The sequence below is a fragment of the Acartia tonsa genome, chromosome 4, assembly GCF_053477335.1.
Source record: "Acartia tonsa isolate MP-2025a chromosome 4, ASM5347733v1, whole genome shotgun sequence".
Taxonomy (NCBI): Eukaryota; Metazoa; Arthropoda; class Copepoda; order Calanoida; family Acartiidae; genus Acartia; species Acartia tonsa.
The window spans coordinates 8,711,130-8,737,325 of record NC_137263.1 but is presented as its reverse complement, the minus strand read 5'-3'; the positions used below and the strand labels follow the sequence as shown (position 1 = coordinate 8,737,325).

The following is a 26,196-nucleotide window of genomic DNA, read 5'->3' as shown; positions in this document are numbered from 1 at the left end:
CTTTATTATTTATATAATTAATCTTATTTTACATCCTAAAGGCGACACAAATTAGCTGGAATCACATCCAACTATGTAGGACCTAGGTATGCCCATCTTAGTTAATAGGTATACCTATCTTAGTTAGGAGGTTCTTTGCTTCACAATGCTTATTAATTGCGTGGGAGTTATTTAGCCTAGTCTTTGTAAAAACCTTTCCAATGATCACTTGGCAAACTTGGTGTGAAAGTACAAAAAAATTTCTACATAGTTGGTTATTTTTGTTATTTTTATCTCAAGAAATTGTTTTTATTTCAGATAAAAATGGAAAGAGACATTGAGGAAGAAAATACAGTTGAAGGTATTTTCATATTCAGTTCACAATTGTTTACACAAAAAAATGGTACTTGTTAGGGTGGTGGGACTGCCGCAATAATACAGCTCCAGACCTTTCTAACGATAGTGTAAAGTAGAACACAGTAAAAGTGTCGGACTGATTATGACGTAAAAAAATTAGCCAATGAGAGGCCACTATAAATTTTATTATTGGTCAATAATGGCCTCTCATTGGCAAATTTTTTTACGTCATTATCAGTCCGACACTTTTACTGTGTTCTGTAAAGTAACCTGTTTATCTGTTTGTGCCTTATACTGTTAATCAATTCTATGGATCAAGTCAAGCTGAGTGTGCCAATGGCAACAAGTAAAACAAAGCGTGCCAATATTCCCCCTAGTCAAGTAGAGTATGCCAATATTCCCCCAAGTCAAGTAGCGTGTGCTAATATTTCATCAAGTAAAGCATAGTATGCCAATAGTTTATCAAACAAAGCAGCATGACAAAAAAAATTTAAAAAAGATGAATTTAACATATTTTCCGATTTATATTATAATAATTCAACCTACAAATTTACTACTTTATGTACGTAAAATATATAAACTAGCAGTTGCGTCCCTAGCAACTAGGAGCTCTCTATTCCAAGAAGTAGAAAAGTTACGAAAATTAGCCTTAATTAAAATTTCAAAAATAAAGATCTCTCTAATCAATGGACTGTTATAGTTCTTCTTTCAATGAAGCTTCTTATTGGTCCTTTAAAATACTATGATTTTGTTACAATAGTTTTTCTTTTTAAAACTTAAATGTAAAGGAGATTTTCAGCTCTCCCCTTCCCTCAAATGCCCCTAGAGACATCAAGGAGAAGGGGGGGGGGTCGGGGGTGGAGCCGCTAGTATATATACATAAATTATTTCAAAAATTTAGAAAAAAGTATATCTTGACAAGTAAAGCAGAGTGTGCCAATATTCCCCCAAGTCAAGTAGAGTATGCCAATATTCCCCCTAGTCAAGTAGAGTATGCCAATATTCCCCCAAGTCAAGTAGCGTGTGCCAAAACAGGCTATTGGCATACTCAGCTTGACTTGATCCAATTCTATTAATTATCAGTATGGTATGTAAACTTAGATGCTAAACAGTGAGGAGGGACTTTGAAGTGTAGATCATATTGGAAACCAAAATTTTTCATTATTCAAAATTGTATTAATTTTGTTTATTATTGTTGCATGTTAAATTGTTGTATTTTAAAGACACCTTATAAAATGTACCTGGATTTTGGATGGCACCTGTGGCCGCCAGTATGAAGGGATTTTTAATTTTTTTTAAAGTAATGTAAAATGTAAGAAAATTTATATCTTTGATATTTATTAAATTGAGCAGGGGGGGGGGGTCTAAGATACATCCCCACGGTAAAGAGTTGATAAAACAGCACAGTCTTGTTTAGAAAAAAAAAAATTTAAATGTTAAATATTACACCCAATTTTAAAACAATTTGGCGGATACATGACCCTGCCTAAAAGATATCAAGAACAAAAAAAACAAACTATTTTATTTGCCAAGATTTATTTGTTTAACTTTATATTTTGTGGAATGAATGAACAAGTTTATCAAGAACATGATTCCGAGGGCGTGCACATTATTTTGATGGTTAATTTACTCAATATTCCTTGTTTTAAGTGTCCATTAACTACTCCACCTCATTTAAGATAATGCGCTTCTCATTCTTTACTACGCTGTACGATAAAACAATAAAGACAATGTCCATAAAAGCGACGTTCACAAATTGTTTTTTTTTGTGGATAGTTTTAAAGTATGGCTTTCGATTGTGTCAAAAAAGGATAAAAAGAGTATAACTTTAAATATTGATGAATGTAGATTGTAGAACTCTGAAAATCTAAAAAGATATTTTGACATACAGAACACATTTCTAGAGTAGCTGCGCTACTACCTAGGCGCACGAAGTGAGTCATTCAGAGTGAAATATATCAGTTCCGCCTTCCGTTTCATGCGCCGAGCTACATTCATCTTTTTGAAGCGCAGCATTTATGCAATTCTTATTTCAATTTTTTTTTTTAAATGCACGCATAATGACATAAATAAAATGAGTGAGGTTTAGTATAAATATTTAGATGTAGAAAAGGATTTCTCAGGGGAAAGGGTTCTGATACCATTATAACCCTACCTTTCGCACATTCCTGTACATTTTAAAATTATTTAAAACCATTTTTTGTTGTTAGGTGAAAAATATCAAAAATGGTTAAAACTTGCGAATTTTTTCATCCACCGCAACTCCTCAACCCCAACCCCAGCCTAGCTTTTTGGGCTATTAAACTAACCATATAGACGCACTAATGTTATACCGTTAGTGTTTGAAAACTTTGATTTATTAATTTTACTTAACAAGGATTATAATATTTATATAGTCAAAGCTTAGAGTTTAGATATCAGTTCGTAGTAAATAATAAAATATCGTAAACAATGTTATACCTATAGATAAAATGTACATAAAGAAAATATGAATGTTAACCTTTTTTTACACTGTTGACCAAAGTAGCAGGAATAAGTACAGTAAGATTTTGTAAAATACTTACTGATTTCAATGTTTTCGGCAGGTTTTAAGCTAAACACGGGGATTAGATGACTAGTTTAACTCCCTTAAGAAATATAGTCGGGGAAAAATATAATATCATAATTTGATTCAAGTCGTCAGAGGCGAGGGGCGAAGTAACTAATCACAACAAAGCAATAATACTAAATAAAACCTAAAAAAACAAAAAAAGATATTTGTTTAGTAGCTTCGCTTAAAAAAAGTTACACCTTTAACCCAATTCTTTGTTACACTTGTAATATTTCTTTTAAATTGATGTAGGCTTTGTTGTTTATATTTTGGTTATACTTTCAAATAGGCTGTGCCAAAATAAGTCAAGGATCAAGAAATACAAAAATTAACCCCTTGGCCTAAAGGGATTGTTCTCTTAAAGGTTTTAATAAGTGATCTCTGAATTTTTGGTTCATTTAATATGTCGCCTTTAGGTTAGTTAGGATCAAATTAAAAATAGGCTTACATTATATAGTTTTATCGCATTATTGAAAAAACATAATTCATGTTTAAGTTACAGATAAAGATATACAGTGAAAAGAATTAAGAAAATAAAAAGAGCAACTGCGTTTTATCAATATTTATAAAAAAAATTACAACAAATGTTTTGATATGAGTCAAAACCAACTTTGACAATGATTACCCCTCTATTATTTGAATTTAACATATGATATTATAAACTGTAATCAATCCTAATCATATTATAATAACTTGAACAAGAGTCGTGACACAAACTTTCTCTAAATAATTGAGTGTACAATAATATCTGTCTATATGTCCCTTCAAGAAACCACCTGATTGACAGATGGAAAAATGGCCAAAGTTTTATAAAAGGAAGTTGTTTCTCGAATTGCATTTAAACTCCTAATATTTTGTTTTATTGTTTGTTCTAATATTTGAATTAATACAGCATATAATCAAAAGAATTACATTTTCTACTATTTAACTTTTAGAATATATCAAAAAATGTAAACCATACTCTTGTGATATACGCAACTTTTAACCATGTCTCATTTTTACCAAATTATAATATTCTTGTAATTAATGCTTTCAATCCTTTTACTGAAGAGTAAATTTTTTCAGTTGCATATGAACATTTTTATGTTAAATAATTTATTTTTTTTTGTATTTATGGACATAATTGTTATTGGTTGTATGCTTATAAATATTGGCCACCCATAACTTTTATTTAGATGTTGTGTACTTTTGATATATTTTAGAATATATAGTTTTAAATATCATGACTTGGCCCAGAGCGGTTTAGTATTATTATCCTTCTTTTATACTTTCTGATTAGACTTTAAACATTATGTTTTTAGTTCCATCCTTTGGGGCTAACCAATTATTTTTTCATCAAACTTAATGTGTCATAACTTTAATAAACATAAACCTTTCAAATAGTTATTTATACCACAATGATGAAAACATACACATGTAGCGGAGCTTTTTCTTGGCCTAATTTTCTTTGATAATTCTGGTTACCAATAAATATTTACTCAGTGTTTCACTTTGCTCGGACGTCTATTAATTGTTTGTTAATCTTATACATAATCCAGCTGAAATTAAATTGATTATAAACTTACTACTCACAAACAGAAAAAATGTTATCAAACTTTTTTTTCAAAAATATTTACATTTTATTTTATTTTTAGGAGATGCAATGAAATTAAAGAGATCAATATTATGCTTTGAACACTGTGAGAAAAGAATATTTTCTATGGACGAGCTGCCCAGCTGCTGTTTAATATGTGACACACCAATATTCAATTGTCAGCTGAAGATCCCCCCGTTCGCCGTTCCCTCTCCCTTCCAACGTGCCACAGACTTTCCCTGCTCTATTGTGATAAAACCAACGAAAGGTTAGTAACTAATTTACAAGCAGGGCTCGGCAGTCATAGCCTCAGCCTGAGCCAAATTCTTACAGTGTCAGCCGCGGTGATCACAGTCAACTGCGAGGCCTAAAACGGTAATCCAATAAGCAAGGAGAATAGCTGATTATGCGAAGAATAAGCCACTCTAAACCGCAGTATTCCTGACTTGATATTGAACATTGATGACCTGATAATGAATTCAAAGTAGTTGGGATTACTCACTTACTATTTGTGCTAAAAACAAATTTGTGTCTCAATCTTGTAAGTGTAATTTATAAAACTGAAAGGGCTTTTTGCCAAGAAAAAATGGGGAGTATTTCTTCTGAAATGGCTGTTTCATACCATAATTAAACTAGTTCAAATGCCATGTGATATATCTCAAATAATTTGAAGTCAAATTTGATTTTGAAATACTTGGTGAAAAATCTTCCACCCTATTTTTAGTAGCGAAGCTACTCTATAATTCACAATGTCCGTCCGTCCGTCTGTCCGTCTGTCCGTCCGTCCGTCCGTCTGTCCGTCTGTCCGTCCGTCCGTCCGTCTGTCCGTCCGTAATTAATGAATTGGGGGAAACGTGATTTTCTCGGCTCCTATAAAAGATAGAGAGCTGAAATTTTTTGACAACATTCCCATCAATAAGAAGCACAATTAACTATAAAACATCAATGGCGGTCGGACTGCTTTTTAGCAGGTTTTAGGCTTTTTTTTATATTTTCCAAATTTTCCTCATATCTTTGGTATTTATGGTCCGATTTTCAAAATTTTTTCAGTTAAAGATATCAAAATTAAATTTCCCGTCATTTAAAGAAAACAACAATGACGGTCAGACTGACTTTTTGCAGGTTTTTGGCTATTTTTATATTTCTCACATTTTCCCCCATATCTTTGGTGTTTATAGTCCGATTTTCGATTTTTTTTCAGTTAAAGATATCAAAATTAAATTTCCCGTCATTTTAAGAAAACAGCAATGACGGTCATACTGACTTTTTGCAGGTTATTGGCTATTTTTATATTTTTCACATTTTCCCCCTTATCTTTGGTGTTTATAGTCCGATTTTCGAATATTTTTCAGTTAAAGATATCAAAATTAAATTTCCTGTCGTTTGAAAAAAACAACAATGACAGTCAAACTGCCTTTTTGCAGGTTTTTGGCTATTTTTATATTTTTCACAATTTTACCCATATCTTTGGTGTTTATGGTCCAATTTTCAAAAATTTGTCAGTTAAATATATTAAGATTAAATTTCTGGCGTTTTAAGAAAAGAAACAATGGCGCCCATACTGCCTTTTATGATTTTAAACTGCTACAGGCATACTTACAATTATTATAGCTACCAACATATGGGACAATAAGAAATAATTTAATTATTTTATTAGGAAACTCAGATTATCACAATAATATGCATTAGTTAAACAATTTCTTTAAATTAGTAGGTATACATATATCAAAATTATGTAATAATAGGTTATTTACATTCAGTGCGTAGCCAATTTTAATGTATTTTAAAAGTTTCAGAAATAATTTGGAATTTGATGGGTTCCAATTGTGTAGACAGCCATTTTTATAAAGAAGTGGTTATGTAATGTTTGCATGTTGTACTTCCTCTTTTTATTTAAGTTTGTGAATGGGGTATTTGATGGTTGATTTTGGCGTTTGATTAAATGATTTGGATAAATTAAAATCACCGTGGTTTTGTCCAAGTCACTGTTTAAATCGCTCAGTAAAAAAGGAAATAAAATGCTCTCTTTTTTTTTGAAAAATTTAACTAATTTTAGGTAATTTCTTGGAGGACTATACCAACAAAAGTAATCTTCATATTGCAATTACAAATAGCGATGGAATTATATTTGAATTTGACAGGTAATTACTTATAATTATTACCCTCTTAATGAAGTAGTAGAATGTAGTAGTGTACATATGTCCTAAGATCTACAATGAGTATCAAATTAAAAAGTTATTGCCATCAAATATTTATTTCAGTCAACATATTAAAATACAGTGATAATGACAGATTAAGAATATTTACATATAGCATAAGTTTATATAAATCATTGATACTAAATAATAAACATAAGAATATGTTGCTAGAGGCAGGATCTAACGCAAACATAGAGTGCAAGCTAAAGTTATAAAGTCAACAATTTTTAATTAGTAACCCTAGGAACATGCGGTGAAATTATGATATATTATGTATTTCTACATTCAACCAAATGACCTGTATTATATGTTTTATTGTAAAATCTACATTGAAATAATAGCAAATAAATATGAAAACAATTTGTCCTCTCCTAAAAAGTAAATCCTCGAGCAAAAAATTCCATCCTTATGTTAATATATTTTTTTAATAACTATTTTTAACACAGAGGTGGTCTTCGGTGTGATCGTGCTGAAGAGTGGAACAGCTGTCTAGTTCTTGATCTGGGTGATGACCCTCTTCTTCAAGATATTGTCGAGGTTCACCATTTTCAATTTGTTAAATATGGTCATATGCGCTGGATGGAATATGAAACTTGAAAAATAATTTGTTTGCCTTTTATTCTTTTTTTGTAAATAGATCTGCTTAAAAACGGCTAGAAAATATAAATCTTTTGATTAATTATCTTTACAAACAGGCGACAAAATTCTTTATTTGTGTAATATTAATATTTTTGATAGAAACACAACTTACATTTTTATAATTTATCATGGAAAACAATTGAGGGTTAATCTGATTTGTATATTTTCAGGATCCTGATTGGGGAGAATATTGGGACCTGTGCTTAGATAAAACATACTCCTCTAACAAATTTAGCAAGTAAGAAAATTAATTAATATTTGGCAACATCCCTTAAAGTACCTTGTTGAGCAAAAACCCCACCCAAACTCCACATTTATTCATAAATTGAAAATGATGGAGTGGGTTATTTTTCGTTTGTTTGTTAATAAGGGCCCTTGCAGGTTTAGGTATGTGAAAAAAAAACTAATCCATCCCCTTTTAAATTTAGTTTAGATATAATGGGGGAAGGGGGTTTCATAGCTCGATATGCACTTTGTGGGAAGCACCAATTTATTTCTGTATGTTAAAGAAGGATTAATATAATTAATGCTGCTTAGAATGTTTATATGGAACAGTTAGAAGATTCATGTCTCGAAAAAGATAAAATACCTTTTTTATTTTGTTCATATTGTATCGGAATTCATCTGTTTCTCAAACAGACATTCACACATACATCCTACTCAGTAAATATGTAAGTGTTTATCAAGGTGACATTCCTTCATGATCTCATTTTAGATGTATTCAATCATAATTCAGTAACACACAGGGATAGTAATATGCAAAATAAATTCATATTTCGAGGAAATCTCATATATTTTCGTTTTGCCACATACGGACAAATCAATATCAGCTTATCTCAGCAGCCGATAGATTTTGAAGGTCTCAAATGATTCCACTTCCCACATTAAGAAATATTGGGGTAATTTTTTTATGGAGGTATGGGGTAAAATCTAATATTTTTTTAAAATAAAGTTGCACCAAAATTACAGCCCAAATTGTTTTTTTTTAGAGGAGCTAATCACACTTAACCACCCCCCCCCCTCTCCTTCCTGTCACCGTTCAAATAAAAGAGTTTTTGCCCATTTACATATCTCTATATTTGTGAACACTGTGAAACTGCACATGCATTTGTTTTTATGAGCACACTATATCAAGGTTGTTTGAAATGTTTGTTTTTTAATGGTTGAATCACATAATGGGTCTGTCTATCCATATTAAAAGAAAAATTGCCTATGCTAGCTATGCCCTCCCCCCCATTGTTGCGATAAATAAGAATTAAGGTGGGATTATGTTATTTTTTGGCCTTTGCCTATCTCTCAAAATAAGGGGGGGGGGGGTCAATGATTAACAAACAGTCACTTTAAGGTAAATACCTTTTTTTCTCAACATATTAATGACTTATTAATTAATTATTAATGGGTGGCTGCTAAGCCTGGTTAATAGTTATAAACCAATGTCCTTAAGCTAAAGGCTTATCAAATTGGCGGCTACAATCCGACAAATAGACACAAAATATTAGCAGCTGCTCACCGCGGCAGCCCGGAACTCATTTTGTACTAATTAGTATTTTAGCTTTTCCGTGTGTACACACACACACGCACACACACAAACACACAGGCACACATACACACATTCTTTCCGCTAGTTTAACTATTATCATCATTATTTTATATTTCCTACGAGGATGATAATATAAATTTGTAGCCTAGCAAAGGACCCATGATACTAAACTGGTACATTCTGCTTTGTCCTTTTCTCACCCCCTTGAGATCCGCACCCCGATAAATATCTCTGTTAAACTACTTATTGGAATTATAAAAAAAGATGTACTTTGTTGTATACCTAGTTAAATAGTAATAGATTTAACTAAAACAGAACGATAGGAAAATATTATTGTACAAAATTAAATCTTTTCCATGGCGTTATGGACGGACGGACCCACATTCGAAAGCAAATCTAATAGTGAAAGCTTTTTGATCAGCTAATCTTCATGTGAGAATTTCCATTCATATTATATATATATATTATACATACTGACGGACAGTCAGTCATTGACAACTATAGAGTAGCTTCGCGGACAAATTTCCTTGTTTTTGAGGCTGACATTTTAAAAACAATATAATTAGAAGCAAACAGTTATTTTGTCTAAAACTTCATATTTCTATAGAAAAGCTACTCTATATGAAGGGTATGTCCGATATTCAATTCGTCTGAGTACTTAGATTCTAACTTTCTTGTTAATAGTAGAATTTAAAGATTTAAAAGACAAAACAGCAGGAATGAAACAAGTGCTAAATTGTCAATTTCTGAAAATTGATGAATTTCCATTAGGTGTTGTTGCTACTTTTGGAAATATTTGTTTGTTTTTATATCGTTCCTAATTACTCATAAGTACTTAATTAAGTCATTGGTGTAACTGTTTGATTTATTATATTATTTAAAAGCAAAGCTTTTTCATATTAATGTCCAAATTTATGTTTGCAGAGTCCCCAAAATTTTATGATTACGTTTTCTAATTCGTTGTTTAAACAACTTTGGGGATTTTAGTGAATTTTAATCGGCTGGTTTATTAAGTTGATTATTCAAACGTTTCAACCACTAATTTTAATCTACAGAAGGGGTAATTTTGTGTACCATCATTTAAGTTGTACATAAATTAATCGGCCATTGTCTTATCCCTGTAGATTCCTGGTTTGTATTTAATGTATAACTCTGACCGTGAATATTTGAATGTCAAAACTTCCTATCGATTTCAACGTTGAAGTAAAATCTTGCAAGCTTAGTACATCTATAACCATTTCCTTCTGTCATTTTTAAAAAAATGCATAGCTTTTAAGACAGCAAAAATTAACTTTTTAACACTATTCTATTAAGTTATTAACTTGAATTTTGAAATACTTGTTTTACTTTAGATTATCATAGAATTTTGGTTAAGCCTTCAAAATGATATTCTGTATTTTCAATGTCAAAAGTATGCCGTCACTCAATGTACGTTCGTTTGTCTGAAAGTTTAATTTTGTAGATGTTGTCGTTTAAAATATTAATATGTTGTAACCATATAAGTGAAATATGACAAAAGACATAGAGTTATGCATTTCTGATTAAAAGTTTTTACAATTCTCAAAATATTTTTTATCTATTATATATAATATATATATTATTGCATTTTTTCATAAGTTTTTAAATAAAATTATTGCAATCACATAAGCATTCTAGCAAAAGCAAACGTATTATACAACGTAGTGTATCCGCTGTTTGGTTGAAGGGGATTGGTCGCATCCCAGCCCAAACCGCGTCAAAAACAAAGAGATCAAAAAATCTACTAAAATAGACGCTTATTTTAAGTCGTCTAAGACTGAGGATTGTTTCAATAATGTCAGCTGAACTTATTCTTCAAAACCGCGCGTATAGCTGCTGCTGTAAAGAAATATATTTATGATTATTCTAATCGCAACCAGAAATTGCAGCTAGCTGTAGAAAACAGATTGAAGGATTAAAGTCTTTATGTGATTAATATGCTTTCTGAAAAATGTTTTGACAGCCAGTGCCGATCTCTAAAACAAATATTAGTTTGAAGTTTTTTATATAAACATACAATACTTTTTTTCTTATTCTTTTTATACTCTTTTTTCTTCTTTATTTTAGTAATAACTCAGTAAAAAATATTTTTCCCTTATCTAAATTTTTTTTCAATTTTTATATGTTTTTTTGTAAAGAAAATATTATCTAAAATCCTTAACCAACAAATATCTACACCTCTAAGTATAAACAAAATCTTATAAACAAATTAGGGATTACGCATTTGTACGGTCCTAGTTGACTTTGTGATTCCTTACTTTTGTATTACAATTAATAATTTCTATTTTTATTAAATGTATTTAACCATGCTAAAGTTAAATAAAAATAATGTTATGTTATCAATTTTGAATTATATATTAAGGAAATAATCGGTTTAATATCAAATAATAATAAGCATCAAATTTAAAATAAAATTGTCTCCTATCCGATTTTTTTCTTTGGTTCGAGAGCATTTTACAAAAGCATGAGAATTTTCATTCTAAATTTCTCACATTTTGAAATCTAATCAATGAGATGGTTCTAGTCACGAGATGCCTTTTAAAGTAAATAAACTGTGTTGTAGATGCTTTCATTTCTTGCTTTCTAATTTTTAATACTATTTTATGAAATAGTATTATCTCATTATATTGAATTACCAGGGCTCGGCACTCGCGCCTCAGCCGCGTATAGTTGAGCGACATTGACAGCTCTAGTACGTGAAAATAAACTTACTTATGCGCAGCTCAGTAATCGGGTTATGCAATAAAAGTATTAATTTCGTGAAAGTCAGCATCTAGCTGTCATACCCTCTACAAAGGGCTGACCCAAAGCTAATGTTTTCAGATATTCTCTAAATTATGAAATAGAGTTCTTTCATAAGGCTAAGAAATATTATAATATACATAGAAGTTACATTACTTACTTAATACTGAATCACTTTGTTAAGATAGATGTTTCTATGTGTCTGTTGGCATACCCTATTCTAACATAGGCGTTGAAACATTTTTTTAATTAAAGCTTATAAATATTTTTTTTGTAATTTTATAAGGCAATTAATTTTTACCTTTATAATGGGACTTGGGACCTTCAAGATAGTGACCTCTAAAGTTTGTCTGTGTGTTTGTGCTCTGCAAGCTGTGTGACTATATAAATATCAAAAATGTTAATTATTTCAACGGATTTTCAATTTTTGTCACTAAAAGAATTATAAAGTCATTTCAAATATTGCTATGTACTAATTGGATGTCTAACTGCCGATGTAGTAAGATGTGTCTGTCTGTTTAAACGGAGATTTGCATTTCAGATGATAATTTCATTTACTTTTTTTCAAAAAGGCATAGGTTTACAGACGTCACCGAAACTGTCCCAATTTTGTATAACTTTTGCGGAACAAGTTCCAATTACGTCATATTTTTCTTTCCAGAAAAAGAGAAGGGGGAAAGAAAAAAAAGGGAAGGGGGGAAGAAAAAAGAGATGGGAGAAAAGGGGGTTTTCCCCATCTCTTTTGAAGAGATTTTCTTCCCCCCCTCCCTTTTTCGGGAAAGAAAAATATGACGTAATTGGAACTTGTTCCGCAAAAGTTATACAAAATTGGGACAGTTTCGGTGACGTCAGGTTTACATTAGAACTAATCTTGTTTTTATTTGTAGGGAAAGTTATGACGAAGACGAAAACAATTGTTTCAACTTTGTTCTCACATTCTTAACTAGTCTTAATCAAGCTCCATTCACAGGTAATTACAAGCCAAGCTACTCTATCATTACATACGTATGTCCGTCTGTCTGTTGCAATGAAAATGTCCATCTATATGTAATTAAATAATATAGGTACAGAGACAGTTCAAGCTTTTCTCTCTAAGGCTTTGCTGTGAGATGCTATCATGTATAGTGTATAGATTGGTGGTTAGATTTTTCCCTGACTGCTTAGCCGCTTTTCTGCACTCTAATGAGACAAGTTTCTAAATTGATAGGTATTACAATTTTTCTCAAACTATAGACATACAACAGACATTGTGAACATTTTGTGTTTTATTTTAAATATATTTTCTAGGGTGGGCTGCATCTAAGGTGGAGTTTTGTCAGAAGTTGATTCTACCCAAAACTGTAATGGCAGCCAAGTACATCATGCTATACAGGAATAACAACTTTGGATAATTTTTAGCGGCGCAGCTACTCTATAACTATGGCTCTCCCTTCTTCCGAGTCAATTTTCAAAAAAAGATTTACTTTAAAAGTGTTGTAGGATAGATTTGAGTGACTCGACTGAATTTGTAAGCATTTCATAACTTTGGCAATCATACTTGGCTGCCTTTTAGACAATTTTCAAATTTTAGACATTTTTTGTCCTTGTTAAACCTAGGCATTAAAAATACATATGATTCAATTTTTTATATTGACAAATCCTAGGTGTTTACTGTTTAGGGTTTCTAAGCTTTGCATAACACTTTCTGTAAGTAGGTTAAGCAAATAACAAGGATGACAACATCCATAAAAGCGAAGCACTGAAACGGTAGGACAAACGGACATTAACACTTGTATAATGTCAGAACTGAATAATCAGAATATAAATTGCATAAGAGTCGATGCAAAATCGTAAGTAAATTTGTTGAAAAACTGCTTGATACAGAATAATGTTTATGGACATACTTACATTTTTAGGACTTAACTGTAGAGTTGCTTCGCTTATAATATTGTACTTTGATGTCCCAGGAATCAGTATACAAAAAATCAGATCGATCGGATAATTAGATCATCTAAAAATTTATTGTTAAAAAAGTAAAAAAATCAACATGTTTAAAATGGACGTACGGACATTTTGGTAATGATTGTAGAGTTGCTACGCTTTCTAAATCGTACCTAACTACTACAGGAATCACCATGCAAAGTTTGAAATCGATAGGACAATTCTAACATGCCTAAATTAACGAAAAAGCTATCCGTTACGGACGGACGGACGTACGGACGGACCGACCCTAATTATAGAAAAGCTTCGCTTTTAATAATTCCTAGGCTTGCAAGAGAAGTTTTAAAAGATTTGGCCTTTAAATAAAAATAAACTATATAAGGTCAGACATAGCTTTCAGTTGAGAGAGACGTTAAGTTTAGCATGTGTACAAGTGTTCACATTAAAAATGCTTAAAAACTTAGTTTAAATTTTTATCCAAATGTGTTATCAGGAAAGTAAGAGATCACCAGGGAATAATGGTTGTAGATTAAAATTATTCATCATAAAATTATTGTATAGGGAGGGAAAGTGCAATGGATGATAAATTAATCTTCCTGGCATTTAAAGCCATCATAACTGGAACTTTTTAACATTTCAAGATGCTGTGAGTATTGGTGCAAAAATTATGACGTAACAAAAACAATTAGCCAATGAGAGGCCGTTATTGACCAATGGCGGCAATGGTAGTGGACTCTCATTGGCTATTTTTTTTTGTTACGTCATATTTTTTGCACCAATACTCACAGCATCACATTTCAAGGATGATTAATTTATTTTACAATGTCTAATCCCGTTATCTTTGATTAATTTACACTTATGTAAAAATTAGATTCTATCATTATGTATTAGTTTTAAATTTTAATTGAAATTTAATAAAGTATAAACAATTAATAATGATAACTGTCTATAATCAAACAAGGGTAACAACATCAATAAAAGCTCACAAATCATATCAGAAAATGTATTTCTGACTTTTTTGGGGGTTAAAATATACAACGGCAAAACGACAAAACGAAATATTTGCTTATTATAGAACAACCTTTCAATTAATAACCGTTGATTAAAAATTGTTAAATATGACAAAATTGTTGCTTATTTATTTTGTCTTCATTGAAAATTTTTGAAGTGTATGGTTGAATTCAACTACATTTAATAGGATTAAGTAAGTATTTAAATAAGGAAGCTTTTTGTAAGCGAAGCACCTCTGCAAGTATGTTTGGTAAGGTAGCTAGAAATGTAGATATGAAATTCATGCTAAAAAAAAACTTTACTAAATTGCCACAAAATAAAAGAAACCAATGATAAAATAATGAAGAAAGATATAATATGAGCAATTTCTCTTCAATTACAATGGATCTGAAATTTTTTTTATGTTAGTTCTGTTAAGTAAGGGCTTGTAGAACTTTTTAGATAAGGAAATGGGGGGGGGGAGGCTGTGATCTACTCGTTGATTCGTGGGATTATACCCTCAATTCTTAGCAACTTAAAATATAAAGTAATTCAGTCGTATTTCTGAAGTTCTGTATTAAAACAAAATTTAACAAAAATAAGATACTTTGCTTTAATTCTACGATTAAATCTTTAATTTTAGATTGTACTAAAATGAATATTAGAATTTGATTATTGAACCGAATAGTGAGTTGAATTTTAATTTTTGACATTTAAAACATGATTATTACTTATATAAAAGTGTTTGTAACCGTTAAACTGTCATGTTAACCACAAATCTTGATATCTCTGAGAAAATATACAATTAAGTAACATTACAATTAAATAGCTCAACTTTTCTTCTAAAATAAAATATTATTTATATTTTCGTCCCATTATTAAAAATGAAATAAACAATTGTCCGAAATATAAATTGGATAGGGAGGGGGGGGGGACATTGGACTGTTAATTACACTAGTACCCAAAGTTTCATTGTCACGTTTTCTAATTCGTTGGCTTGAAAACTTTGGGTAGGAATATTGGATCTTACATTAACTACTAGGGTACAAGAGTTTCAGTCTATAATCTTTAAACATAGAAGAGTAGGTTTGTATAGGTATATTGTACATACATTAATTTATCGTCCAATATCTTATACCATGCGATCCTTGGAATTGGGTAAATATTGGCCCTTAATTCTCGCCAAATTGCTAAATGATACATATAATATCCTGTCAAACTGTTGATATTTTATTGATATGCAACTTCATGTGTTTATGTCGACTGTATGGCTTTAGTAAAAAGAGGTCCAAGATGACATATTTTCGACATCCTATTTTTGAAATTATTTTTTGTAAATATTTACTTCGACTAAATTATTTTTATAGTGTTAGAGTTAGGAAAGTTTAATGGGCTAGAATGTACTATCAACAATTTACAACTTAATACTAGAGAAAAATTTGCCATCCAAATCAGTGGCGTGCACAGGAATGCACATTGGGAGCATTAAAATAATTAATTTAGCAGTAAATAGTTATTATGATGATATGCGTAAACATATGTTTCAAATAAAGAAGAAATGTTTGGTTTATTTCATTTATAGACATGTCAATGAAAATAAATTTACAAAACATGTAAGAAATGAAATTATGGTTTGATTCCAAGTGCCAGCCTCTGGTTGATTAGATCAATGATGGCAGGCAAATCATTCGTTGTGTCAATCACAAAGTGGGCTCCAGCCTGAAATAAAAATAATATTACTGGTAGATATGTATATATATATATATAAATTATATCCAGGGAGGGATAGGCACTTGATTGCAAAGATTTTGAGAAAACATGGGTATACATTACTTCCACATGACCCTTCACTCCATGTATGTGTCCCCAACGTTTTATAAACCCTATTTCTTAATCTTAACAACTTAGATGATTTATTTAAAATCTTTATTGAGTGGCCCAAACCTAAATTGACCTAACATTTCCACCGATGCTGTAAGTATTGGTGCAAAAAATGGGGACGAATTTTAAATTGATTTGACGGGGCTGGTTTTTTTACGTCACAAGTGAAGGGAAAACCCCATCTCTTTTCTAGGGGGTTTCGTTCCCCCTTCCCTTTTCTTTCCCTTCACTTGTGACGTAAAAAATCAGCCCCGTCAAATCAATTTGAAATTCGTCCCCATTTTTTGCACCAATACTTACAGCATCCCTAAATATTTCAAATTTTACTATTAAATAACGGATGCAAAATGCTTACCTTGTATAGAATCTGCCTGGCCTTGGCAACCTTTGCTTCCAACTCCTTAGGATCTGCTGACTCCATTTCACTCTCAGTCATACCAACATAGTTACCCTAAATATTTCACTCCCAGTCATACCAACATAATTACCCTAAATATTTCACTCCCAGTCATACCAACATAATTACCCTAAATATTTAATTCTCAGTCATACCAGCATAATTACCCTAAATATTTCACTCCCAGTCATACCAACATAATTACCCTAAATATTTCACTCTCAGTCATACCAACATAATTACCCTAAATATTTCACTCCCAGTCATACCAACATAATTACCCTAAATATTTCACTCCCAGTCATACCAACATAATTACCCTAAATATTTCACTCCCAGTCATACCAACATAATTACCCTAAATATTTCACTCTCAGTCATACCAACGTAATTACCCTAAATATTTCACTTTCAGTCATACCAACATAATAACCCTAAATATTTCACTCCCAGTCATACTTGAGGTAAGGGAAGGGGTAAAGTCGACCCCCCACTTTAAATTTAAGTTTTTTAGGTAAAAAGAATTTGTATGGTGTATTTTTATTTGCGATTGATTTCTCTTTGGAGGATGAAGGTTCTCTGTTACTTTTATATAATAATTCTGTGTGGAATATATTATTATGGTAGGTCAACTTGATGCTGTCTAAAATGGTGCAAACAATGGGGACAAATTTCAAATTGATTTGACGGGGCTGTTTATTTACGTCACAAGTGAGGGGAAAGAAAAGGGAAGGAGGAAAGAAACCCCCTAGAAAAGAGATGGGGGTATGACGCCACACGCCAAAACAATTTGAAATTTGTCCCCATTTTTTGCACCATTTTAGACAGCATCGTCAACTTTTAAGAAAAAACATTTAAAGAAAGCTAACCGTCTTGGCAATGCCAACAGTCCAGCATCCAGCATGGATACCTGCCTCTATACCTCCAGTTGTATCATCAACCTTTACCACGGCCTAAAACAACATTAAATGATAGGTTGTTGATCATGTGTAAGTAAAATTCCTAACAGTTATTTTTGTTTATTGAGCATTGTGATCGTATAATTTTGATGTGTGTGTTTTCTAGTGGATTTTCTCTTTTTTCAACTCTAGTTACGTGTATTTTTCAACCAGGTAAACTTTGTTCATATTACCTGTGCCGGGTAAACATTAAGTCTAATCATATTAAGATAGATCATACTGGGGGTGGGTCTACCCTCCTTAACCTCGTCACTGGTCACATAACTGTCAGGGGTGTAGCCCTCAGCAGAAGCTTGAACCTTAAAAGTTATAATATTAAAATATAAAAAAGAAGGTAGGGGACGATAACAACTGAAAATTTAAAAACTGAAAAAATCTGGAATATTTGTCAGTATTTTACATTTTTTAAAGATTAATTTCAAAATTTCAATAAAATCAAGAAACTCAAAAAAAATTTTGAATATTAAAATATTGAAATCTCAAAGCTGATTTCTACTCAAATGAATCAGATTCAGCAGATTGCTAAATACTATAGAACACGTCTTGACTGGTTTCATCAAACAATAGAGATAATTAATAATTCTGTTCATCAAACATACCTTAAGTCTCCACAGCTATCCTCAACAGTTTAGCGGATTTATAACCAACACGCTCCAAGCGGTCAATGGATCCTAAAAATAGACATACTTGCTGAATCATACCTGGTTTTACCTAAATTATACCTGCTCCTTCTTCGGGACTATAGGCTTTTAAAGATTTTTACTTAAATTACCCTATTATTTGACTTAAAAATAGCGTTCGACAAGACATCCTGTCGAGCTGTTTATACGTTTTATTACAAAAAAGGAGTCATTTGCATTTAATATATTGATAAAATTGTTAACAGCGTTTGCTAAAACCATTATTTACAGTGTTTGTTTTTATACAAAATTACCATTCAAATATTAGAATGTTAATTCATACATTCACAAAACTTACTACTTAACATTATAAGATTACTAATTGGTCAACCTGATCCTCTAGGGAAGGCGGGGGAGGAGGAAAATAGCCTAAAATAACTAAGAAAAAATTTATTGTGCTTTCTTGAAAAGTACAACCTAACAACTTTTCAGATCTTAAGCTTTATAAAAAAAACTGGCTAATGTGAAGGAAACAAAGTTGCAGTTTTCATTATATTTTCACATTAGCTTTTATCCTATTTCTAGCTCCTGCTGGTGCTTTAACCCCGCGGGGCCATATGCCTAATCTTGCGGGGCAATCGCCTAATAACCTTTCAAAAGCTACTGTTAAAATACGATGAAACCCGCAACTTCGTTTCCTTCACATGACCAAAAAAAACTTACTAATTTATAAAGTAGGATTGGTGACATTATAACTACAGTTTTAAGCTGAAATAGATACCAAAACAAAATATGAAATGTAATTAATAAATTACAGGGGAGTAAGAAAAAAATATTATCAGAAAATGATCTAGTGTGCGTTTAAATCTCCAGCTAGTCAAGAATAGCGGTTCCTAAAAAATAATTATATTGCCTAAGATTACAGTATGATATACTAACATGAATTTAGGATCAATTTTTTTTATTGGCACAAATGTAAAATGTATTTTATACTTATTCTATTTTTAAGTTTTAAGGGTTTTTTGTTTGTTTGTAGCTAGCTTAAGATTTCAATAACTAATGAATTGATTGAATTCTCGAAATAATGCAAAATTTAAATCGGTCTCAGAATGGTATTTTTCTGCCTTTTCCTTCCATTTTGAATACAAATCCCCTGGATGTTAAAGGGCAACCATATGTTTATTTATAGTAATAAAAGACATGTAACAATTTATGGAAAACAAAAGTAGCAGCATGTTTATCACAGGGTGATTTTTATTTTTTGAGGAATAAAAGTAGTGCTTAGTTTAACCCACTAACCTCTGTTCGCGCGTTTTTTGTGCTGTGAACTACCATCTAATACATATTTAATATTATTTCATAAATCTAAAGACTGTTGACCTGCTATTTATATACTTACTGATAACTGCATCAAATATTTTTGGTATATAACGCCCAACACCAATGATAAAAATAGAAAATTAAATTTTGCATTACTTTTTATCATATCAAAAGATAAAAATGATAATTGTGAAACTTGACAAGAAATTTATCTTTTGCATACCGATTTTCAATAGTATGCTATAATCAATAGCAAAGAAATTTACAATCATCTTAAAGATTTACTGTATTTTTATCTTGATGAAAAGTTATAGGCTAGAGTACTAACCTATATAATTGAAGTTTTACTCCAGGCATAATATAAGAAAGTAGATGGTATAAATATGATCAGCTTATTTGACTTCAAATTAAGTTAGCAGAGTATACCATAAATACCTAATTGGGGTGGGTTTATCCTTCGATTTCAAAATCCGCGCGCTTGTCATGGGAGCTCTACCGCCCACTGTTGGATATTCATTTAAGTAACATTCAACAGACAACCAACACTTTGTCTGAGAAGGGAAAGGGGACATTGGGCTGTAGCAAAAGTTTTAATATAGTGTTTTCTTATTTGTTAGCTTACAACTTTGGAGACTTTTATTAAGTTTTGATTGATTGGTATTTAAGTTGAGTTTCCAAGCTTTTCAACCACTTAGTGTAAGCTAAATAAGGGGTAAATTTGTGTATCATCATTGGGGATTTACATCACTTTATAAGTCATTGTCTTATCCCTTTAGATCCCTGTCTCCCTACTCTAACTATTTATGCCGCGCACCGTATATAGTAACAGTAGGAACAATTTTTAACTTCTTTAATTGTACCGCGAACCTATCACATCCCCAACGAAGAGCGGATGCGCTACATGACGAGCAATAGTTGCGGTTAGTAGCAGAACTACTTTATAATTTATCTTGTCTGTCAGTCCATAACAATATGGTAAAATTTAATTTTAACCAATACTAATTCAGATAGATAAGTCAATTTTTGTGAAGATATCCCTTAACAAAAAGTAACAGCATACAACTTACTTTGTCTGTCAGTCTGTTGGTCATGCTACATTTTTTATATTGATAATTAAGGGTTTCTCGGTTTTCTTTTATATTCTCCTATCATTCTTTTCTTTTATTTCTATTCCTCTATTTTCTATTTATTAAGACAACTTAACTGATCATTTACTTTATGATTTACTTTGTCCCACCATTATATTTACAATTTTCTTGAGGTTAACCTTGTTAAACCTTATATTAGATACAATTACTTTAGTCTTAATACTATACCTCTATCATTAACTTAGTTTTTACTTATCCTCTCAACACTTTTCTTATTTTCTTGTCAACTCTTTCTCATGGTTTTAATTTCATGAAATATGGATAGAAACGGCAGAGGGAACCAATAACAATTATATCGGTTAAATTTAAATCTAATAAAAGACATTTGGATGGCCTTAAAAGAAAATAATAACATCTTTTTTTGTATTAAAACTTATAAACAGCGACAGGATGTCTTGTCGAACACTATTTTTAAGTCAAATAATAGGGAAATTTAAGTGAAAATCTTTAAAAGCCTATAGTCCCGAAGAAGGAGCAGATATAATTTAGGTAAAAACAGGAATGATTCAGCAAGTATGTCTATTTTTAGGATCCATTGACCGCTTAGAGCGTGTTGTTTATAAATCCCCTAAACTGTTGAGGATAGCTGTGTCTCGCCATAATTTCTGAGGTGTAACCTAAATGAAATAGACAAAAATAAAAACTGTACAAATAACAAAAATAGAAATTTGATCTAAATCCTTGAATATTGTACTAACATTGAATTAAATTTTGTTAAGAGGTTTTGTTATTACAATAAACTTACTAGTCTAAAATAACATTTCAAGTATGAAAATAAGCATAAAATGTAAAAATCAGCAAAAAGTTTATTCAGCCCTTAAGGTCCTTGCCATGAGAGTGAGGATCTGGGTGGTATGCATTTACAATTTATTTTAATTGTGGAGATAAAAAAAAAAATTTTAAACCCCCTCCTCAATTGTTCTAGAACTTGCCAAAGTTTAAAACTAATCTATGAAAATCGTAGAGCATTCAGTCTTGCCGTTTACGAGATCTTACTGAATTAGGTAAATATATGAAAAAGTTATAATAGTTATTTCTCGCATCGTATTATATTCAGCTTTCCGCAGATATAGAATGTACAATCATAAGATTAAAACCTGTTTTTTAGCCCCGAGGTGCCAAAGGCACAAGCTAGAAAAATGGTTTTAATCTTATGATTGTACATTTTTATATTTGTAGCTGGATATAATACGATGCTAGACATAGTTTTTTCGTATGGATGAGAACCGGTTCCTATCCACCGGATTCGAATGAATACGAGAAAAGAAATTATTTTCTCACCTGTTGAAGATCCGATCTTGACACCATAGTCAGATCTTAACTTATTCATTGTATCAACAACACCTAAATTAACAACAACAATAAGAAGCACAACAACAAAAATATTCAATTGATCAACAACAATATTAACAAGGATAAAAGTTGAACCAAATTACACAGCTAAGCGACACACAATATTTTCATTGTAGTAGCAACACATTTACAAGGACAGTCATGATATGTTCTTAAGTAGCATAGCAATTATTCTATTACAAACAACGCCAAATTACATAATATTAAATATTGATGAAAACAGAGTATATTTGTGAAGATTGCAAAAGCAAGAATTTTTAAGGGAAAGATAAATAAAATTGAATAAAGAAAAAGAATAATATGGAGCATTAGAAAATGAATAGTTCAACCATAATTTAATGATATGCGCTTGATTTTTATTTTTAATCGCGAAACCTTTAATAAAAAGTAAAAACTTATTTACAGTTACACATACATGTTTTTGTGAAAATTTAACTACTAAACAATAACTCTGTTGTTGTACATATGAATTATTTTAATTTTTCAACCTGTAATCATTTTTGAATTAGCTGGAAGGAGATCCAGGGTTGCCTCCAGAGATTTGGAATAAATTCTCTCAGCATCCTCTGGTGTGGGTGGAGAACCATGCTTCTCTGTCCATCTCTCTGTCACTTGGGGCAGGTTGCAGATAGCTTGGATATGTAACTAATAATCAAATGGAATGTATAAAACAACAGCGGGTACTTAGGATACTAGCAATGAAGGGAAGATTTATCGGGCTTTGCCTTAAAGTGACTAGCAAGCACGCACTCCCCCTTCTTATTCTTAAAAGGTATTTTTTTTATGCTCTACCCTTACCTAAGGCACTAACCCTGCGTGGCCTATACCTCTGCAGCTCTAACCTACTTGACCTAAAGTTCAAAACAATAGCAAAAAAACTAGCCTTTCTATTATTTTCAAATTATTTGAAAATTCTTAGAGTAGCAACTTACCCTTTTATGAACTCCCATAGGCTTTCTAACTTCTTCACTTGTGATTGGAACTCCTTCCTAAAATAAATATGTCACTCCTGTATTATAAACCAGATATTTCTATATGTATCTCTATAACGATATCGTAAACGGCTGTGTTGACCCAGGATAGGTTTTATGTTATTGGAAGAGTAGTTCATCAACCCTCCTAAGTGATATGATCCTTCCTAATGTTTCTATTTTTGGCAACAATTTTTTGAGAAAATACTCACTAACTCCCTCTTTGAAGGAAGCCTGACTTTTGGTACCATTCGCTTTAAAATTTGTAATTAAAATTAAATCATTAATAATGGGCTTTTTGGGGAGAGATACAAACAAGCCCCTCGCCCCTGCCCATACACGCTTGACCAATGCTCTACTGTGATGAATGGCAATGATATTTATTATGATGAAGATTAATAAATAGTTAGATATTTGAACCTGTTCAAACAGCTGTTGGAAAGTTAGGACAGGAGCATACACCCCAGCGTCACATACTTAATACCTGTTCAAACAGCTGTTGGAAAGTTAGGACTGGAGCAAACACCCCAGCGTCACATACTTAATACCTGTTCAAACAGCTGTTGGAAAGTTAGGACAGGAGCAAATACCCCAGCGTCACATACTTAATACCTGTTCAAACAGCTGTTGGAAAGTTAGGACAGGAGCAAATACCCCAGCGTCACATACTTAATACCTGTTCAAACAGCTGTTGGAAAGTTAGGATAGGAGCAAATACACCAGTGTCACATACTTAATACCTGTTCAAACAGCTGTTGGAAAGTTAGGACTGGAGCAAACACCCCAGCGTCACATACTTAATACCTGTTCAAACAGCTGTTGGAAAGTTAGGATAGGAGCAAATACACCAGTGTCACATACTTAATACCTGTTCAAACAGCTGTTGGAAAGTTAGGACAGGAGCAAATACCCCAGCGTCACATACTTAATACCTGTTCAAACAGCTGTTGGAAAGTTAGGACAGGAGCAAATACACCAGCGTCACATACTTAATACCTGTTCAAACAGCTGTTGGAAAGTTAGGACAGGAGCAAATACACCAGCGTCACATACTTAATACCTGTTCAAACAGCTGTTGGAAAGTTAGGACAGGAGCAAATACACCAGCGTCACATACTGTTCCAGCCCAATCAAAAATACACGCCTGTAAAGAATTTTAATTAAGTAAGATTTTATATTTGGTAATATTTATACCAAAACAACTAGAAATAAAAAAAAATTATTTGAAGGAAAAATGAACTTTTTTATTCTAAAACTCTGTTCTTGAGTTTAGAAATGAAATATGTTTATCAAAAAAGACAATGTTCCTAATTTTGCTTCATATAGGTTATAAACTAGCTATAAAATTTTTCAGTATGGCTTTGAAAGCGATTAATGTCCGCTGTGAAAGAATAAGTTCTCAGCCATATTTACAATTTTCCACGAATATTAAAATAAAATCATAAGATTAATACTAGCTTTGTTAGCTCAGTATATCGACTTCTCGGGGCTACTAAAAACTTGTTTTTATCTTAGAATTTGTCTTTTAGATATACGCGGAAAGCTGTCCATAATACTATGCGATAAATAACTATTTTTTCAAATTGATATTAATTAATACCTGAACAGGGCCGCGATAAGTGGGAACAGAACTAAAAAATAAGTAATTGAAATTGGAAATTATTTATATATTATATCTATTTTCTTTATGAAAATCACTGAAATAATTTAAATGTTATATTTGTTATTTTGGCTCACGACGTTCCCATATAAACTGTTAGTCATAAAATTCATTTTGCAAAAAGGACGCAAAATTTGAGAAAGATTAATCTATTTGTTTTAAGCTATGTATTTTAATACCTAATAACTATTTCGGGGGAGGGTACCTCCAACCCCCCAAGAGCAATCACCCCTTGGAAAAATAAGTTCTGAACAAAAATGTTTTATCATGTTTTCTAACTTACAAAAAATAAAATGGAAAGTGGAGGGTCGATACCCCTACCTCCCTATCTTTTACAATTATTACTTACACATTGTGAACTTGCTATGGTGTATGTCGTCATCCATGTTTGATATTTATATGAATTTCAATTGCTTACCGAAAATTTTCCGCCATTGTTACTCTGTTGTTGTTATCTGACTGCAACTATGATAATAAAGTGTGAACAATATTGATAAACAAACTTGAATTATAAATAAAAATGTGGTCTCGTCTTACTCCCACCCAAACACACACACATATATGTTAAATCCCTTTAAGCTCTTGCTAAACTATACAATTCCCCCACCCAAAAACTATTTCTTAATCTATTTTTTTTTCTATAATTAGGGTCGGTCCGTACGTCCGTCCGTCATTTACGGTTAGCTTTTTTCGTTAATTTAGGCATGTTAGAATTATCCTATCGATTTTCATGATGATTCCTATAGTAGTTAGGTACGGCTGGGAAAGCGTAGCAACTCTATAATCGTTACTAGAATGTCCGTACATCCATTTTAAACAAATTGATTTTTAACTTTTTTAACAACAAATTTTTATGTGATCTAATAATCCGATTGATCTAATTTTTGGAGCACTGATTCCTATTACAACAAAGTACTTTATTATAAGCGAAGATCTTAATAGTCAAGTCCTAAAAATGTAAGTATGTACTTAAAAAGTATTCTGTATTTCAGAAGTTTTGCAACAAATATACGTATAATTTTGTCAAACTTTTATGTTTATATTTTGCATATTGCGGGACTACCTGGTTTACAAATTAACATAAACTAACTTTTGCTTAATCTTAGCGTTCTTATAGATATATGTACTAGTGAATTCGCCCCAAGACTCCAGAGAGACGGAAATAAACCCTCACATTTGCATGATCAGTGTAGATAAAATAAGGTATAACAAGAGGAACTCTGCAGAGATAGGAGTGTAATACACGCCATAAAATAACATAAAGTTATCACAGGGTTATTGAGTATAAACAATCAGTTCGGCTGTTAATGGGCCTTAAGCTTCAGACGGACAGACATCGTT

At 31.6% G+C, this 26,196-nt stretch overlaps 2 protein-coding genes across 4 annotated transcripts; one reads left to right on the top strand and one right to left on the bottom strand.

The window, feature by feature from the left end:
• Positions 1-290: 290 nt before the first annotated feature.
• On the top strand, positions 291-14,216 carry LOC145315938 (MKRN2 opposite strand protein). The gene is made up of 8 exons (XM_080156109.1): positions 291-340; positions 4,561-4,767; positions 6,556-6,640; positions 7,144-7,234; positions 7,507-7,574; positions 12,524-12,606; positions 12,924-13,011; positions 14,053-14,216. The coding sequence occupies exons 1-8, from the start codon at positions 304-306 to the stop codon at positions 14,087-14,089; spliced, it is 696 nt and encodes a 231-aa protein (XP_080012235.1). The 5' UTR covers positions 291-303; the 3' UTR covers positions 14,090-14,216.
• Positions 14,217-16,087: 1,871 nt separating this feature from the next.
• Positions 16,088-25,385, bottom strand: LOC145315922 (phosphonoacetaldehyde hydrolase-like). 3 transcript variants are annotated; one of them, XM_080156066.1, is made up of 11 exons: positions 25,274-25,383; positions 24,796-24,826; positions 24,256-24,339; positions 23,157-23,213; positions 22,713-22,869; positions 22,153-22,215; positions 21,462-21,488; positions 17,957-18,087; positions 17,694-17,777; positions 16,783-16,878; positions 16,088-16,265 (listed from the first exon to the last, which is right to left on the bottom strand). In XM_080156066.1, the coding sequence occupies exons 1-11, from the start codon at positions 25,288-25,290 to the stop codon at positions 16,173-16,175; spliced, it is 840 nt and encodes a 279-aa protein (XP_080012192.1). In that variant the 5' UTR covers positions 25,291-25,383; the 3' UTR covers positions 16,088-16,172. The 3 variants fall into 3 exon arrangements, with proteins under 3 accessions (XP_080012192.1, XP_080012193.1, XP_080012194.1); XM_080156067.1 differs by lacking the exons at positions 16,088-16,265; positions 16,783-16,878 and adding an exon at positions 16,997-17,068 and having other exon boundaries at positions 25,274-25,385; XM_080156068.1 differs by lacking the exons at positions 16,088-16,265; positions 16,783-16,878 and adding an exon at positions 17,111-17,182 and having other exon boundaries at positions 25,274-25,385.
• Between the last annotated feature and the right edge of the window lie 811 nt (positions 25,386-26,196).